Source organism: Ursus maritimus, unplaced genomic scaffold, assembly GCF_017311325.1.
Source record: "Ursus maritimus isolate PB19 unplaced genomic scaffold, ASM1731132v1 scaffold_8, whole genome shotgun sequence".
NCBI classification, from domain to species: Eukaryota; Metazoa; Chordata; class Mammalia; order Carnivora; family Ursidae; genus Ursus; species Ursus maritimus.
Genome location: NW_024426996.1, coordinates 29,174,156 through 29,194,648, shown reverse-complemented (window position 1 = coordinate 29,194,648; position 20,493 = coordinate 29,174,156). Strand labels below are relative to the sequence as shown.

General features: G+C 35.7%; 1 protein-coding gene across 1 annotated transcript; it reads right to left on the bottom strand.

Moving 5' to 3' along the window:
* Window positions 1–3,849: 3,849 nt before the first annotated feature.
* On the bottom strand, window positions 3,850–20,080 carry LOC103679188 (transmembrane serine protease 11B). Its single transcript, XM_008708707.2, has 10 exons — window positions 20,073–20,080; window positions 16,791–16,909; window positions 11,656–11,771; window positions 11,503–11,570; window positions 9,896–10,056; window positions 8,231–8,269; window positions 7,250–7,424; window positions 5,100–5,359; window positions 4,604–4,746; window positions 3,850–4,011 (listed from the first exon to the last, which is right to left on the bottom strand). The coding sequence occupies exons 1-10, from the start codon at window positions 20,078–20,080 to the stop codon at window positions 3,850–3,852; spliced, it is 1,251 nt and encodes a 416-aa protein (XP_008706929.2).
* Between the last annotated feature and the right edge of the window lie 413 nt (window positions 20,081–20,493).

Sequence of the window (20,493 nt, the reverse complement as noted above, 5' to 3'; positions counted from 1 at the left end):
GAACATTGGGGTGCAGGTGCCCCTTCTTTTCACTACATCTGTATCTTTGGGGTAAATACCCAGTAGTGCAATTGCTGGGTCATAAGGTAGCTCAATTTTTAACTTTTTAAGGGACCTCCATACTGTTTTCCAAAGTGGCTGTACCAGCTTGCATTCCCACTAACAGTGTAAGAGGGATCCCCTTTCTCCACATCTTCTCCAACATTTGTTGTTTCCTGCCTTGTCCATTTTTGCCATTCTAACTGGTGGAAGGTGGTATCTCAATGTGGTTTTGATTTGAATTTCCCTGATAGCTAATGATTTTGAGCATTTTTTCATGTGTCTGTTATGCAGTAACTTTTTATATGGTGACAGGTGGTAACTTATTGTGGTAAACATTTCATAATATATTTATTATATAAGTGTGTGTGTATATATATATGTGTGTATATATATATATATAATCTCATATAAAACTGTCAAATCAATATGTTATACACCTGAAACTAATATAAAATTGTATGTCAAGTATACTTCAATAAAAAAAACAAGGGAAAAAGAAAGTGTTTTAATAGGGCATGATCAATAGTACTAAATGTTATTGATAGGTTAAATAAGAAGAGGATTGAGAATTAAGCCTCGGGCTGGCAACATGGAATGTACTGATGACCTTGAGAAATGTGGTTTTAAAGCAGTGTCTGAGTCAATATCTTGACTGGAGTGAATTTGAGAAAATGGAAGGAAAAGAGGTGAAACAACACTTTCAACCATATTTGTAGATAAACATGGCAGGAAGGAGATGTAGTGTTTAAAAAAAAAAAAAAACCTGGTGAATAGAGAAAGGGGCAAGAGCAGTGGGGGCATATGCCATGGTTGACCATAGTATTTAAACTCGGTAAGGAGAACATAAAGATATTTGTGAGTTTTCAAGAAAAATTCCAGTCAATGGAATAGAATTTCCAGTAGGCTTTGGACCATTAGGACTATATCTAAGACTAAATAAAAAAATATAATTAAAATAATTCTCTATACTTTGCATCACTTTATCTTCTCTTTCCTGGCACACTTTTCAATGAAAGCATTCCTCAAATGCATCAATATGAAAGTCTATTTTGCTAAACAAAATGCTGGCTTATGAGTTAAAAGATCAAATTTTCATCTGCTGATAGGTTGGAGATATTTCTATTATAAATACAATCCTTGAGGCACCTGGGTGCCTCAGTCAGTTAAGCATCTGACTCTTGGTTTCAGCTCAGGTCATGATCTCTTGGGTTGTAGGATTGAGCCCCAAATCTGGGCTCCACACTCAATGGGGAGTCTGCCTGACATTCTCTCCCCCTCTCTCTGCCCCTCACCCCACTCATACCCGATCAGACACTCTTTCTGTCTCTCTCAAATAAAGAAATAAATCTTCAAATTAATAAATAAACAAATAGCAAATAAATAAATAAATAAATACAATCCTCGAACAAGGAAGTCATTCTTAATAGTTCTTCATTAAGGCCAAAGCTAGTTGGTTAATTTGAGGCTGGATAAAAGATAAAAACCCTAACACTACCCCATCAGTGCTAGGGTTATCACTCATTCAGTTCCAAATGATTTTCCCTCAGGCAGACTGACTAAGCTCTGTGGTCTATGGACTGAATGTTTGTGCCTCCTCAAAACTCGTATGTTGAAACTCTAATCCACGATATTATGGACTTTAGAGATGGAGCCTTACAAGATACCAGATCTGTTGGCACCTTAATCTTGGACTTCCTAACCCCAGAACTATAAGAAATAAATGCATGTTGTTTAAGCCACTAAGACTATGGTAATTTGTTAGCATCCTAAGCTGACTAAGACACCATGCTCATAAGGCTGGGGAGGAAAGAAATAAGTTCACAGATATCTGGCTTCTGAATTAAGTATCTACAAGACAAAGAGACAGCCAGTAATACCTCTTATATCTCTTAGTAGTGGTATTATACCAAATAAGCCTATGCCCTTTTTTTTTCTCTACTTTGAGTTGCCTTATAAAAGGATCCCTTCTGTTTTCCTAGATAAGTTCCTGACCCAAGGAAAAGGGTGAATATGCATTCATTTCTTGCCAGGACAAGTGCAACAGCTTTCTAATCTGTCTTCACGCTTTTCATTAGGTATCTTCACTCCCAACTCCAGACCATTCTCTTCACATCAAAGTTAAAGCAATCTACTCAAAGTGTGATGTTAGATCATCTCACTCATACCTCTGCTTAGAAAACTCAAGGCCCCCTCACTTCAGTTAAAATAAAATCCAACGTCTTTACAAAGTCCTATTTGACTTGATCCCCAACCACCACTTCATATACTCCTTTCTACCATTTCTCACTTACCTGCCAGGTGTTAGTCGTTTTTGCCTTGTTTCCACCCACACATCCACCTCACTTATTTCTATCTCAAGGGCTTTACACTTGCTCTTTTTGGATTTCTCTTTCTACCAGGTGTTTCTGTATGTTTTGCCTCTTCATTATTTAGGTACAGTTCAAATTCTACTACTCTCTTGGAAAAGTTATTCAGACTGTCCAGTCTCAAGTTCCCCTCATCTGCCCGAGTATTTTCTATCATACTACTTTTTGTTTTTTTCATTACATTTATCACAACCCAGGATTCTCTTATTGATAAGCTTATTGCCCATCTTTGTCCACAAAATGCAGCATCTTTGAAAGAAGATACCGTGTCTATACCTGATAGTTCCTGGAACACTCTAGGTGCTCAATAAATACGTGTGATCTGCCTGAGAAAGGAGTGGGGAGAGAAAAACACACCTGGCTATGGATTGTCTTGACATCATGCATATCACTCGAATCATACTTTATAATAAACAAAGAATGAAAGAGTAGCATCACAAACACTTGAAGAAAGGAGTATTTTTTTTCTAGTTTATTTTAGTTGCTTTTGAAAATTTTAGCTACTTTTTTATTTCAGGAAATCACAAAAGGTAAATAATTTGCAGAGACTACAAAGTCAGCCCTCCATACATTTATTTGTACATACACTGTCAGGAGACCTTATTACAATTGCTGCCACACAGTTCCCTGTGCTTGAAGACCTCACATTATTTTTGCTACAAGTGAAGGCAAACAAATGACAAAAAGATGACATGAATAAAATGTTAGATAAATAATTGCAACCTAAAAATTATTTTTAAACTCCTGACTAATTTTGTATCTAAATTCTACCAGGGGAAGTTCACATGAGGGTCACAAGTGAAGAGTGACTTTAGGCAAATAATTTTTCCTCTCTAGTCTTTATTTTCCTTTTCTATAAATTGAGAAACGTTCTAGCTCATATCCCTTCTCCACTCCAAGATCATATGATTATACATGGTACACAAACTATCTCACATATACATTAAAAAATGAATGTATATTATTTATTTATCTGACATATTCCAGTTTAACAAAATGCAATTATAATTTATAGAATGAAAATTAATTTATTTGGTAGACCCAGCATAAATGTTCTCATACTAACAAAATGTGTATTTTTGTAAATTCTGAAAAATAAATAAAGGTAAATTTTGAATATGATGGTAAGATAAATCAGAACTAGACTATAACTTGGTTAATTGAATTTAAATTTTAAAAATCCCCCCCAAAAGAACTAGGCTATTAATAAAAATATTTTGGCCATCTTTTCTTTTTTTTTTTCCTTCCTATTTCCTGTATTATTTGAATAGATAGATAAATGAATGGATAATGTTCTGGATATAATAAAATATTGATAAAAACCTTTTTGTATTTGAATGTAACAAAAGGATTTATATCAACAATCAAGAGAAAGACTTGCAGCAACAGGTAAGAATACCCTGCAGTTGTCTTTATATTCCATTTCAAAGTTACTTTTCTTTCAGAGTCCAGTCTTGGAAGTAATCCAATCACGATAAGCAGTCACTCGTGTGTAAACACCGGGCTTATTCTTCTTAGCACATCCACTACCCCAGCTTACTATTCCAACAAGGTGCCAGTTATTTCTAGAGTCCGGGTAAGCTAGTGGTCCACCAGAATCATTCTAGAAGAAGATAGGAAGACACGTTTCTTGTCCTGTCAAAGAATTTCCTTTTACTGCTTCTCCGGACTTATCCAAAGCCCTGGGCACTCAAAACAGTCCACCCTCTTTTGGGCTCAGAACTGTGGAACTTGGGTTTATTCAAAACCCAGGGCAGATACAAACCAGAATATGCTGCCTACAGCTGTCATATGTTGGATTGGGCAGAGTAGACTTTATAATGAGTTCAGCCTTGACTATGGAGAAAGTGATGTTGCATAACGAAGCCTGAGGCACGGGGGACGTGTGCACATGCTAGACCTCCCGCGGCATCTCTGGATAAGGAAGAGGCAGCACTCTATTGTGCTGATTGCCCAGAAAATAGGGCCAAATTTCTTTTATTACTGGGTATTGTCCTTGGTATGGATTCCTAGACTGAAAACTCCATGAGAGCAGGGATTTTGTTCACCAGAGCTTCTCCGGACTCTGATCCATTACGTGGATCAAAAAAAGCTACTCTATGGAAACCATTAACACACACACAAAACTTTGTGTTGATGAAAGCTTTCATTTAATTAGTACTTTGGGGGAAAATGATTGATATGTCTACACATACCTGACAGGCATCAGCTTTTCCTGACATAAATCCAGCACATAGCATTTTATCAGTCACTGTGCCAGATAATGCATAGGGAGCATTGCAAACTTCGTTATCGATAATCTTCAGAGAGGCTTGTTGAAGTATCACTGGAAGGGGACCTAAAGGCAATAAATTCCGTGTATTATGGGGATCTTAACCTTGATTGTTGAGACAAAGAACATCTATAGAATAAAGTAGATTCTTTTGATCAGCAAGAGCCAGACCGGTCCCAGCATAGATTGGTCTCTGGTGTTTACTGTAGCTGGCTGCTTCACACATAATTCCAACTTTTCCAATTCTTATTCCCAGAGGTATTTTAGAAATTGAAGACAATTTGGCCCTACCACTTGGTTTTCTTTTTGGTTTATTTACTGACTGATAAATTGCATGAAAGAGTGATTGACTGGTTAATTGATTGATTGTTTAAATAATTACTCCCACAAAGCTATTACCTTTTTACAGAAAAACTTACCATTCATATAAAGTGTTCCCCATCCTGTAACTACAACACTGGCGTTTTCTGGGAGCTTCATTTTGGCTTCAGGAAGACAAATCCTACAAACATACTTTGTAAAAGGGACTTCTTCAGCAAGCTGCACAAGGGCAATATCATTATAAACCCCAACCTTGCTATAATTTTCATGAAAAATAATGTTTTGGACTTTCTGTGTCACATATGGTTTATTTACCACAGTTCCAAAGTTGACAACCCAATCATCTGAATTATTTTTCCTGAAAGACACAATTTAATTAAAATACGTATAGTTTTTGAGAAAAAACAGTGTTCATAGTGGTCATTATATCATAACTGTAAGGCACGAGCCTCCCAACCAACACTAGAAACACCAAATTTTTGTTTTTAAAGATGTTTTTGACCCAGAGACGTTGCAAATAAAATAGTGCTGAGGACTATTAGAGCTGTCAGATTTCTGCGAATCCTTCTAACTAGAGCCACTGATGTCTTCTGCTATTAAAACCCCACCCAGGTTCTGAGCATTTGACTTGGGTAGGAGTCATAGGAGCAGCCTCACCGGATGGGACCCAGAATCACTCTTGTTAACAAACACCCTGGATTCCAAGAGCCTGTGGCAGGCTCTGGCCATCTTTGTACATAAAAAATTGTCACTTGTTCTTACCCAATCACCCTATTATGTTTACCAAGTCCATACATCTTGGCTTCTAATTTAAATTTTCTGATCATTTCTCCAGTTTTCCACTGAAACTCTCAATTTAGGATGTAACATCCTATTTAACGTTTCTCACCTTCCCTCAAAATGTCAGATGCTGTTTTTGTTTTGTTTTTAATTTTCAAAAACTTCATGTAATGGTAACACTCTTCAATCCTTCTCCTGTGACTCCCCACAGTCAATGTGTTTCTTAAACTCTACTCCCTTAGAATCAATTCAGGCTCCACCTCCTGAGATTTATATGTAAAAGGTCTGGTGTGTTGCGTAAGGACCCACACTTCAAACAAGTACCCTGGGTGGTCTCCTATCTATGGACTACTTTTTGAAAATTGCTTCAGAAACAAATCTTGCAACCATGCTTTGTAAAAGAGACTTTCTCAGGAAGTAAGCATCGTGTCAATTATAAATGTGCCCGATCAATACAAAAAATTTTCCCAAGCGTATTTTCTAATGTTCCTTTTAACAAACCTTCTCTATTGCAAATTGCTCTTTTGGTTTGCTGCCTACAGAATACAACTTGTGTTGTTCCACCTCAACACATCTGAAGAAGGTGGTTTACCAAATCCAAAATGCATATTGTTCTTTCCCACCTACCCACCCCATCAATCAAATCTTTTATCTTTAGGGTCCAAGTGAATCTTACATCTTCATCCCTCAGCTGGATGTGCTCTCCTTCATTTAATTTTCACAGAACTTACCGTCTTGTATATGTGGCATCTGCTACACTATGCTGACTAATACCTTTGATATATCACATTTAAATATTTTCAGTCAGGTAATAGGCACCTGGAGAGCAAGACAAATAAGCACATAGTAACTGGAACCGGACATACCTGGCGTCACATTCAATTTCCGTTGATTTAGTAGCTGTATGAACTTTGCCAAGTTACATCACCACTTCGTTCAGACCTAGTTTCCTCATCTTTAAATAGATTAATGTATAACTTCCATATAGAATTATTGCTTTGATTAAATAAAATGATGTAAATAAAGTACTTAATGTCAGGCCAAAGTAGGTATTTGCAAAATGTAAATTACTTCTATTCACCTTTTCCTTTTTGACAAATTTATTTTTTTTAAGATCTATTTATTTAGAGAGAGAGAGAGCGAATGTGCACAAGCATGGTGGGGGGAGGGCAGAGGGAGAGGGACAGAGAAATTATCTGTGCTGAGCACGGAGCCTGAAGCAGGACTCCCTCCCACCCTAAGATCATAACCTGAGCAGAAACCAAAAATTGGCTGCCCAACCAACTGTGCCATCCAGGTGCCCCTCCTCTTTGACAAATGTAAATGCTTCTCCTGCCCTTCAGTTATGCAGGTAATTATAATTTCATTTGACCTTGGTGAATGTTCACACATTTAGGCCAGTCCCCACAGATGACCCAAAATAGGCCTGAACCTAGAATCCTACAGTTAGTCAGACTTTCACACTTACTTAGCAAAGCAGTGAGCTGCAGATAATAGCCACCGGCTGCTGATCAGAGATGCCCCACATAAGTGTTGACCTTTCCATTGCATGCTAGCTTGCCATGGCCATGCCCCCACCAGGGCATTCTTCCCATTCACTATTCGGTTGCCTGGTATAATACTGTTGGCCGATCTTCCACAACCTGAAGAAAGGATTTATTTACAGAAGAGCAGCTACCTTTGATTATGCTTTACAAGAAATACATCTTAAAACATTGCTTGAAACCCTTCAGTGATTGTCCAGCAACTACTAAGCAATGCAGTGTCTTTCCTGGAATGTACTGTGATCATGGTACCTGACTCCATCTTGGTTTGGGTGACTTTTACTTACCCTCTTTTTCACTCTCGATCATCTTTTGATGACTTTTCTTTTATCTATTTATTATAATTCTCATGTCTTCAAGTAGATTGCAAATTTCTTGAAGGTGGAGACTTTACTTCATTATGTCTGTATCTTGCACAGCATAGGAAATGCTATCTGTAAAGCCTCATGTGGATAATAGATACACCATAAATATCCATTGAGTGAATGAATGCATAAATGTATCTTGCGTGCAACATGATACTCTAAAGAGAACTCATTTAAAAGGTTCAGAACTATTTTTTATCCTATTATAAATGTATTCAATATAGCTTACTTTCACATTTTCTTATTATCCTAAGTTGTCTTTTCTTCCCTTCAATCTTTTTTATTTTAACTGACTCAGATATGATATTTTTCACTCATGATTCCATTCTTTGAAATCAGTTCTCATTTCATCCTTACAAATGTTAAAATTCATAGACCAGTGTTTTTCAAAATGAAATTCCAGATATATATCTGGTATATCCAATAATTTAGAAAGACCACTTAATGGATTTCCAAATGATATATTTCAGGACGCTTTTTAGAATAATGAGAGGGAAGTATTCGTGAATGTGTTAAATTTATCATAGTTTCTAAACTTACAGTTATTGGTAAGCATTTCAGCATCAGCCTTGCTGATTTCTGAAATTAAAAACAAACCATAAAATTAATAAAATATCATCAAGCAATTATCTTCAACCCAGAAACACGCATGCTAACTTTCCTAGCCCAATTACACCCAACATTTAACTATTCAGACTAGTTCACATACCAGTCATCAGCCCCTCTCCCTCCTACTTATTATATTTTGACCATCTCTTCACGTGTCGACCAAGTAGTATAGGAAAGGGGAAAAGGAAATAAAAAACAAAGCTCTCAATTTTGTGATAGTTACAGTAATATATTTACTGAGGTGAGAAGCTGAGATTCTCACTAAAACAGGGACTGGGAATTAATTATCTTTGGATTTCTTTCCTCATGATAATTCTCATCTCTCGGAAATACTCCTAGTTATCTATAAAGAAAAAAATTCTAATTAAAATTTTATTTCACTGAGCCTATCCTCTTTAAAGTCATCTCACTACTATGATTGAATTAAGAAATTTTGTGAATTTAACTTAAATTCAAATCTCTTTTCTATTGGGAAAAGACTTGATTTTTATTATTATTATTTTTTTAAAGATTCACCCATTTATTAGAAAGAGAGAAACAGTGCAAGCAGGGGGAGGGGCAGAGGGAAAAGGGGAGGATATCAAGCAAACTCCCCACTGAGCATGGAGCTCCATGCAGGGCTTGATCTCCTGACCCTGAGACCATGACCTAAGTTGAAACCAAGAGTCAGATGCTTAACCGACTGAACCCCCAGGGGCCCCTGGGAAGAGACTTTAGAGAGAAAGAGAAAGAGTAGGGAACTACAAGAAGACCCTCCAACAAGTGCTGACTAAACCTACAGGACATAGAGGGGCAGCCTTCTTCCCAATGATAGGCACAGAGCAATCATGTTGTTCTTTTGAGAAGTTCTACCTCAAAGTCACTTGTCATGAGTGCTCCATTGGTGACAGGTATTCTGAGGCAAAGGAGCTATAACTGGCAGCTGTCAGCCTTGATAGCCTTCAAGGACACTAGGATCAACTATCAGTCTGGAAGAACCACAAAACTGAGCTCTGAACTACATGCTTATCATCTAACAGTTCTTTTAACAATCCAAATGAGAGTTTCAAGATCTTTGCAGGATCTTCAAGATCGTTACAGACTTCACTTTCTGTACTGGGGCAAAATCCTATCATTTTCTTCCCTTATTTTCTAGGAAATTATTCCAGACAATTTTCTTCTTTGTTAGTATCATTCCCATTCTTCCACAAGAAGCAGGGAGAACTCACTATCCCCAACTTCCTTCTTACCTAGCAGTCTCCACACTGAATGATCAAGTAAACCCTGAATCTGTTTTCTATATTGAGATCCTCACAAGAGTAGAGTGAAGGGAGGAATAATGCTTCGATTAGGGTCCTTCACCCCCTTTTTTATACATGATGCCTTCCAAGCTCAAATGCATGCCCATAAGAACAGTCGTTCTTATCACTCTTCAAAGATTTTATGGCATTGCCCCTTTCATGCCAACTCATTGGTAGGAGTACCAGAATTTGGGAAGTATATTTTTTTTCCAAAGCAAATTTCTGATACTCCTGGTTCACTTTTTTCCTAGTACTTTTTTTCCCCAAGTAGTCCAGAAAGCTAAGTAATAGAAAATAATGGAAATAAGTGAAATACCTATGAGTCTCATGGAAGTAGGGACTGCATTCCAGAATGCCATGTTGTCTTTCAATATCTGATGTAAGATAGCTTCAATTTCAGTCTTCATGCTATCCCTCTTTGCTGGAGGAAATTTGAATGTCAGCTGTAACTGTACACTTGAGCCATTGGGATCAGGACTAGAAACAACACAAATGTTCTAGTGTGCTATTTCTTGATTTTTGTAAACATTTTGTGAACACATCAAATTTCCTGTATTTTATCATATTTTCTTTACAAATATTGAAGAACAATACACAGATATTGTCTCAGTACGTATAAAGTGCAAGGGTCTCTAAAAATCTTCCAACTGGCTCAGAGGTATTGGTCATAGGAGAAGATGTGAACTTCAAACTAGAAATCAGAATACTTCAAACACATGTGAGAAACTGAGTACTAGTCAACAAATGATTGATGTAGGGTTTATTATAACAGTAAAAACCATGTTGTTGTGCAGATATTTCTAATAACTTTAGAGAAAGAGATAAATGCAGGTCCAGGAAGCATTTGAAAGATAACTCCTAGCATATATTCAGGAGCCACTACTAAGCTTCTCCCTATAATTTCTTATACCTCTCTACCCCAATAGATTTGTACATGAGAAAGCTCAGAAAGATAACTCTAAAGCGTAAAAAGAATATCCATTATCTATATATTCATTACATTCTTTTCATTTTTTTTTAATGATTTTTTATTATATTATGTTAGTCACCATACAGTACATCCCCGGTTTCCAATGTAAGGCTCGATGATTCATTAGTTGTGCATTACATTCTTTTTATTAATTAGGAAAGGAGTTTAACCCATTTTGGGAGACTTTCAAACCAAATCACAATTTTCTAAAAATACCCACAACTTCTATTTTCAATAGAAGGTTTTTGTTTGTAAGTAGGCTAGTTGGTTGGTCTTTTGGCCAGCTGGATTTTTTGTTTTGTTTCGGAAGTTCAGAATTTCCCCAAAATGGATATTGGCAATTACCAAAATACAAATATCCTCTCCCTTTATCACTCATCCCTTGTGCTCTATGATACCCTCCTCCCTGCATTCTTCTTGACCACCACCATACTCAAGCATACTTCAAAGACCTATTTGGACAAATGTTATCTTAAATGACACTAAAATTCACTTTGCTTCACAATCATTATAGTGATAGTGATTACTAAAGAGACCAAAAGAAGATTATTTTGGGAAAGGTGTGGCCAGATGGATATGGATGGGAGAAGAGGACGCTAGTAAGTTAGTAGCAAAATAATCAGGTGGGACTCTTTTTTTTTTTCACAGAGTTACAATGATCTTTCATCATAGTAGTCAGAACTGGCTGCTACTAACAGCCTTATAATTCCCCTTCAAGTGCGGAGATCGCAGATTTGCACAGAACAGTTCTTATTCTGAACAGAAATTTATTAATTGCAATGACATTTTAATTTATGGATCTTTCTTTCTTTTTTTCCTTCTTTCCTTCCTTCTTTCCTTTCTTCCTTCTTTCCTTCTTCCTATTTTTTCTATTGTTGTTATTTAAAACCATGGCTGATGTGACATATCATCTACCTGCCTTTCCATGAGTTCCTGATTGAATTTGTACTTACAGAATTTTGATGACCTGAGAGTTGATATAGTCTTTATATATGCTAGAATTTTGAAAAGCATCAGACATCTGTCAAGAGAAAGAAACAAAGTAGCCACCATATCTGTTTCAATCAAATTTATTATGAAATTATTAAAAGAAATCTCTCACTTACCTTAGTCTCTATATTTTTGCTCAGATCTGTGCTGGCTTGTGAAGCTCCATTTTCACAACTATCATTGTATGTAACTCCAGAAATATGAAAATCACCTTGATAATAGAAAATCTTTCCTGTAAAACAAAGAAATACTCAAAGAATTTTAAAATAACAAGTAGCCTCAAGTCCCCCCATATCTTTGTCTCAAAATTAACATCTGACCCAGATTTTTAAATAATCAGAGGGAGGGAGAGAGAAAGGAAGAAGAAAGCAATGAAAGGGAGTGAATATCCACTCATTCTAGAAATGGCAACTACCCAGCTTTCATGAAGTGATACTCCTCCTTTCTTCATGTGATAATAAATGTCACTACCCCATTGAGCCAGGAATACCCTCAGCATCCACCTCAAAACAGCAATCCAGGCAGCCACTAACAAGCTACCTGAGTGGGCACTAGAGGCGAAATCTAGTTTTCATGTGTAATCTAAATTCTCAGCCTAGTGATTACACAATTACTCTTTCTAAGCACTTCTGATACAGGAAATATTACAAACATTCCCCTTGACTTTCTGGATGATCTCCACCTTCTTATAATTATTCTTCTGCCTCATTTCCTGTCAGCCTGCTTTCTACTCCTTGTAGTCATTCCTTGAGGAATTCCCACTGCCCTACCCTGCCACCAATTGGCTGTGCCATGTTGTTATATCACTTTAGCTTTCTGGAATTTATTTCACTAATCACAAAGACTAAATTGCAAAAAATAAACTCCAAGATCCTCTTTCTTACCATTTCATGCTTTTGATCGATGAAGTCTATCATCAAATAGAAGACGAACAACTACAATCTGCTAATTTTGTGTTACATCCAGTATGCTGAACTTGGGTATTTATAGGTAAGCAGATATTTTTCTTTTTAGGAAACTATTTTATTTTTTTATGTACATTTTATTTATTTATTTGGGAGAGAGAGTGTGTGTGTGAGAGAGAGAGAACACAAGTAGGGGGGAGGGGCAGAGGGAGAGGGAGAGGGAGAAGCAGGCTCCCTGCTGAGCAGGGAGCCTGAAGCAGGACTTGATCCCAGGACCCTGGGATCAGGACCTGAGCTGAAGGCAGACCCTTAACCGACCGAGCCACCTAGGCATCCCAGGTAGACAGATTAATTTGTCAAAAGTCATATACATCATGCCCATATTTAAAGAGACCCTGATGTTTCGATATCTGACTCTAGTTATATTACTGGAAAATCAGATTGATTTGAGGTGCAATTTTTAAGTTTATTTTCCCTTGATTATTTTTATGAATTGAATTGTCCCCTTAGAATTCATATGTTGAAGCCCTAACCCTTTATGTGACTATATTTAGAGATATGGCCTTTAACAAGGCAATTAAGGTTAAATCAGATCATAAATCAGGTCATAGGGTTAAAATAGAAATCAATAGAACTGATAGCCTTATAAGAAGAGACATAAGAGACTGATCCTTCTTTTTCTCTCCCACAAATTACCCTCCCTCAACCCCATATGCCACAGAAAAAAGGCTATGTGAGGCTATAGTGACCCTGCTGGCACTCTGATCTTGGCTTCCAGCCTCCAAAACTGTGAGAAGATAAATATTTGTTGTTTAAGACACCTAGTCTGTGGTATTCTGTTATGGCAGCTTGAGCTGAATAGTACAATTATTTAGATAAATTGAGTGGGAATCTATCTGTACCCTACACTGTGGTCTTTAAAATCGTAATCAGTTTTACAGACATAGTAACGATCAGTATTTACATAGTAATCTGTCCACATCCAAAGTTTATAATAAAATCTATTTTAAGATAGAAATATATTTTATTACCTTTATAAAACATTGCTTTAGACCCATGGATTGCAACACTATCTATATATTGGAATAACTACAGAGCTTCTAAAAGGCACCTATGGGCAGGTCCTGCCCCAGTTCCACTGAATCAGAAAAACTAAGGGAATGGACACTTCTTTAAAAGAGCTCCACAGGTGATTCTGAGAGGAAGCCAGGGTTTAGCACTACTAGATTAACTATCTGAAGGATTTTGCAATTGTTTGTAAATGTCTGTGTAAGCTTTTGGAAATAGTTTTGTTAGATAAAATACTTAAGAAAGAGCTGAACCAGTCATTTCTAGAATAATGATCCTTGTGGAATATTAATCTCTGAGTTAATCCAAGAAGTGGAAACTCAAAAATAATGTCTTGAAAACAATAGATATATTCAGACAGAGAAACTAATTTCATACCACTTGAATAAGAGATTACTCTAGGTGTTATCCAACTTAAGTTGTTCTTAGTATTAACAAAATTGTATTCGTTCTTAAGTCAGAATCCTAGAGCAAACCCATCTCTCAAGATGACTCCAGACGACCTTTACAACAGGGTTTTGAGTGAATATTTGTACTTCACAAGGAGCCCAGTTCAATTAACTTAATTTCAGGTAATATAAGCCCACCTAGCCTTGTATTTGAAATTGTAGGTGATTGACCATGTAGAGAAAGTCAAGGGCAAATTCTCGTCCCACACATGTCCTGCTTGAGCCAGGGCATCTGCAGTTCTCCCTTTTGCATGACTCTGTCCATGAATGCATTGTTTCTCCAGAAGAAGGGATCTTTAAAATACAAATTATATTTTGGAAGGATAACTAATTAAGCTACTGGGCTTCTTCACCAGGCTTGATTTGGTAAACTTGGAGCAAATTTCCTTAAGGGGAAATTATGTAATGAATGCTATTTTTTAATGAGCAGAATCAAACTTAGGACAGAAGGATCCAGACTACGGATAGTTCAGACATGGCAGGCAAGAGACTGTAAGCATTCGTTACCCTTCTGAAGGACAAGTTTTGAAATTTGAGACCAAGATGGTTAGAGAAAACAAAGGATACCTGGATGGCTCTGTTGGTTAAGCTCCCAACTCTTGGTTTCTGCTCAAATCATGATATCATGGGTGGTGAGATCAGGCCCTACCTAGGGATCTGTGCTCAGCAGGGAGTCTTCTTGAAGATTCTCTCCCTCTGTCCCTCCCCCCACTTGTTCTCTCTCTCAAATAAATAAATCTTAAAAAAAAAGAGAGAGAAAACAAAGGAGAGGCCAGGTTGAAGGAAAAGCTGGAATTGTCACAGTATTAGGAAAGTGCATCCTACACTTCATTATTATATAAGGTAATATATTTCAGAGGAATAAAACAGAAAAACATATGATAAAGTAGAATAATACACTTGAATGTTAAGGTCTGGGTTTATGCTCATTTATGACACTTAAAAGCCTGTAATAATAAGCACTTGACTTTTCTCAATCTTGATTTTTTGCATGTGAAAACAAAGATAGTAGTAAAACCTACCCTTCCTAGCTCAAAGGATTATTATGAGGATCAAGTGGAATAATGGATGTCAAATTTCTTTGAAAACATTAAATAGCTACACAAATTTAAGGTTTTATTTTCTTGAAAGGTAAAAATAAATTGGAAAACCAAGCATTCTGAATGTAGTGTTAACAAAAATTTTAAAAATAAGATCAAATTTATATAAACATACAATCACTTCTACTATCTACTATTAGATAAGACATTTGTGTGTATGAAAGACCTCAATGTGAGACAGGAATCCATCAAAATCCTCTTTGACCTTAGCTGCAGCAACTTCTTGCTAGACGTGTCTTCAAAGGCAAAGGAAACAAAAGCAAAAATGAACTATTGGGACTTCATCAAGACAAAAAGCTTTTGCACAGCAAAGGAAACAGTCAACAAAACTAAAAGGCAACCTACAGAATGGGAGAAATTATTTGCAAATGCCTTATCAGATAAAAGACTAGTATCCAAAATCTATAAAGAATTTATCAAACTCAACACTCCAAAACCAAAAAATACAGTCAAGAAATGGGCAGAAGACATGAACAGACATTTCTCCAAAGAAGACATACAAATGGCCAACAGACACATGAAAAAATGCTCAACATCACTCAGCATCAGAGAAATACAAATCAAAGACAATGAGATACCACCTCACACCTGTCAGAATGGCTAAAATTAACAACTCAGGAAACAGCAGATGTTGGCAAGGATGCAGAGAAAGGGGAATCCTCTTATACTGGTACTGGGAATGCAAATTGGTGCAGGCACTCTGGAAGTCAGCGTGGAGATTCTTCAAAAAGTTAAAAATAGAGCTACCCTATGACCCAGCAATTGCACTATTAGGTATTTATCCAAAGGATCCAAGCATAGTGGTTTGTAGGGGAACATGCACTCCAAAGTTTATAGCAGCAAAGTCCACAATAGCCAAACTGTGGAAAGAGCCCAGATGCCCATCGACCAATGAATGCATAAAGAAAAGGGGTATATATACCCCATATATTATATGTATATATTATATATATATATATATATGTATATATATATATAAAGAAAAAAATCATATTATTCCACTCATATGTGCAATTTAAGAAATAAAACAGATGAACATAGGGAAAGGGAAGAAAAAATAAGATGAAAAGAGAGAAAGAGACAAACCATAGAGTCTCTTAACTATAGGAAACAAATTGAGGGTTATTGGAGAGGAGGTGGGTGGGAGGATGGGGTAACCAGGTGATGGGCATTAAAGAGAGCACTTGATGTAATGAGCACTGGGTGTTATATGCAACTGATGAATCACTAAATTATCTCTGAAACTAATAATAAACTGTATGTTAATTAAATTGAATTAAATTAAAAAAAAAAGAAGATGAGACATTTGTGGATTATCCATTGCTATTTAGCAAGTATACCTTAACAACCAGAATTGAGCCAAGAAGAGTAGGGATTTCCAAATTTTTAGGTGTATTTGCTAAAATATATAACAATTCAACTACTAACCTACTGCATAAGCTCCTTTATTGACAATGCATTTGGCCTCAAAATATTGAACTTTTCAGTCTTGCCCATATTCTCATTGCAGGTAATATATGTTACAGAGTGGCTCAAGGAGGCATTTGATTCAAAAAAATTTATATACTTTGGTATTAAATAATAGAGAATTGTTAAGTTGTAATAACATAGTAAATAGATGAGAACATTTCCATGAAGAAATTTAATATTCATATTATTTCTTATCAATTTCTAAAAATAAAAGGAGATTTAGTAGTAAGGATGAAAATGAAAGATAGATGATACTGACCAACTGCCAGAAAATGAACAAGGAGACCAATAGTTACTCCCAAGATTGCTGTCACTCCAAAAAAAATAAGGATCACCATCCATACTGGCCAAGATCTTCTCTGGGAAGATACGCTGTACCTAAGAAAGGAAAAGAAAATGGCTCAAATCAGATGATAGACATTCTAAATGTACCTGGCTCTCCTTCAACTCATTCAACATAATTTATAATTTATGATGAGGCCCCTATGTTAGCATGAAACGTAGAAGCCTTAAACATCTCAAAGAGGATAGATCCCAATGCTCATTCATTAAAAAAATCATATTTGAGTACTGTGTTAGCTTCCAGGGATATAGCAGTGAGCAAGATTCACATCGTTTCTCTGAGGAGAAATTGATTTGCTCTTTTTATTTATCTAAAGTAGGTTACAAAACACTAGGTGTGGTCTGATTGCATTTTTGACTATAGTAATATCATGTACATGGACATATATGGATTTATAAACAAATATAGAATATAAACATTTATAAGTTTTAATTAAATGTGAAAGGGAATATCATGATGCTAACCACAGTTATCTCATGTTATAAATTAATAAATAAAAATAAATTAATTTTATTAGTTATTTATTATTTATATTTATCTATTATTTATATATGATTTATATAGTATTATTTATTTATTTATTATTAAAAATAGATAATAAATAAATTAAGAGACAGGTAAGTTTCATCATCAAAGCCAATCAATTAGATGAAAAATAATCATACGGTGACTTGGCATCACCCAAATGGAGTGGTCTAGGATTACGATTAGGTTTTATGGGTACCCTCAGTCTAATCTATATAAAGTTTAGACACTAGTTATTTATCCTGCATATTTTGAAAGACACGATGTCATGAAATTGCTGATTTGGAAGAAGTGTTATAACAAACACTGGTAAAATTCTGATTTAAGGGCTCCCTGGGTGGTTCGGTCAGTTAAATGTCTGCCTTCAGCTCAGGTCATGATCTCACGGGGTCCTGGGAATGAGCCCTACAAAGGGCTCCTGCTCAGTGGGGAGCCTGCTTCTCCTTCTCCCTCTGCCCCTCCTCCCCTGCTCATGCTCATTCTCTCTCTCTCAAATAAATAAATAAAATCTTTTTTAAAAATCTGATTTCAAATTTCAAAATAGCCTTAGCTGTTTCTTCAATCTCTCGTATTCTGTATCATCCTACACAAAACTTGTAAAACAGAGGAGTTTGTAATCAGGGCATATATTTGGCACATTAGATATTCCCTATGAATATGAGAATCTTTCTGTTTTGATCCCTTTAGGACCAATTTATTTTTAGGTAGAGAAGTTCCTTTAAAAAACAAATATTACCTTATGACACAACTGTGTAACTCCACCTAGTCTTATTCCCTCTCTGCTCTGTTCTCTTTCTTAATCCTACCTCTTCTCTATTCCCCTTTGAGGACTTGTTAATTAGTGTTTCCTAGAACCATAATTATTTGTCAAAGCTCTTCAAAGAAACTCCCTATTTCAGATGCATTCATGTGTGCTTTCGTACTGGAATCCTGCTGTTTAATCTCATCCTCAGAGCAAAAAAGCTATTCAGGTATTGTGTTTCTTACACTAGATGAATCACACTTTAAAAGGAGTATGCAATTAAGGTAATTAATAGCTATTTAGAACCTTATGACTATCTGATAATAAGTCTCTTCTAGTAACTAGAAATGTTTACTGTGATATTGAGGTCTCAGATTTGTTTTGGATTAGCCAGTTGTAACTCAGTCTGGTAGCTTAGTCTTTCTGAGACATGCAAATTAATTTGAGGGACTTTAACACTATGTAGCCTGAATAGTGACTCCAAAGTAGCTGAAATCTATATTTCTATACAAGTAATCACCACGTTACAAAATATATTTCTTTGAAAGCTCCTTTTAGAAGGTCTCAGAAGTGCTAGAGAATACTTTTTTTCTTTACTATAGCACGGATGATTTTTTTCCCCTTCGTTATGTATTTCTTCCTATCATAAACAATTAAGGAGATATTTTACATCTAAAACATCACAGTGATTTATGTTTTATTCAGCCCTTCCTCGAGTAAATGTGATTAATGGACTCTAGGAATTAATTATTATTTTTGAATAAGAGCTGAAATTATTTAAATGATGTTCTAAATATTTTAAAAGATCCATTCATGAAACAATTTACTTTCTCATTTATCAAATTAATTTTGGCCATTTTTTTTTAAACAGAAATCTGCATTCCAGAACGAATTCATTTAACAAAGAAAACAGATTAAAAATTAATCTTCAGTGAATTTAACCAGCTCCACATACTTAGTTAAACTATAACTGCCTCATTTTTTTATTGAATCTAATTCAAGTAATGTCTTATCACTATTCTGGCATAATCAACATTCCCCTTAATCAAATTACAATAATAATGTCAATAAAAATAATGGCAACTGCATGATTCACAATTTTAAAGCATCAATCTCACTATAATTTATCCCCACAGTCCATACCAACTATTATTTCCTAGATTAGATTTTCTTATAACTACCTTCTGATATTGCATTAGCAGTTAAACTGCAAAGCTTTGCAATAACTGTAATTTTCATTTATTAGAATTTAATTTACAGACCATTTGAATTAGATGCACCTGAATTCTGTTACACAGTGAAGAGTGTTAAAGCAAGATTCCAGTGCAAAATTCCCCAAATATTATAAAGATAGAATTTTTTTTTCCATAGAAGACTTTGAGTCATTAGAGAAAGAGTTGTATATAAGGAACAGAGAAATTAATGATCAAATGAGTTGAGTGGCTTCCACCTCTAACTTTCCCCTGGAATTCTGGAAAAGCAGAGAGCCTACAGAGGGAATTCATTTGAAAACCTATGAAGTTTTGAGGACCCTCTGCAGTCTGCCAGCTGCCAATTCGGGACCTGGATTATAAGTACATTATCCAAAAATCTATAATGGAATTTATATTTTTAAATTATTGCCAAGAAAATATTTTCATATTAGAAAATATTATTTCAATTACATTACTAGAGAACAAAAATGGTTGTGTTCTTATTAAAAAGTAAGCAAAATTTTGCTGAAATTGGATTCTTTTTTTTTCCAACTTTCTGAAACTTTCCCAGAGAATTCGCAGAGTCTTTGGACCTCAGAAACAATAGCATTTTTTTTAGCAGTGTACAGAAATAAAAATCTAAATTATAGAAAGCAAGCAGTTAACAAAAAGCTAGAAGATACTCTAAGAACTTGCTAGGGTTTGTAGACTTACTCTCCCAAATAAAATCCCATTTACCTGTACATAGTATTCCGATTGTTGCGGTATTGTCAGGGACAATGATGGTGATGATGGTGATGATATTGATGGTGGTGACAATGATGATAGTGATAATTAAAATAAGGGTCTTCTGGTGTAGCTTTTAAGGATATCAGTGTTTCCCAGGTTTATGTGCTACATCCTGTGTTGATTGGTTTGTTTTTATGGGCTGGGTGAAATGTAGAGAACAAATATGATGAAACTTGTCTGACTAGTATTAATGACTACCATATTTCTATGGTTTCAAGATAGGAGTCATCCAGGGAATCACAAACTTCCTTGACTTGGCCATTTAGAAAAAAATAATAGCCTACTCTTAGATTGGTTACCTAGTAGGTATACCCAAGAAACAGCTTTGTGGTAAATTGGGATAATCCTATCTCTGTGTTTGGCCAGTTTC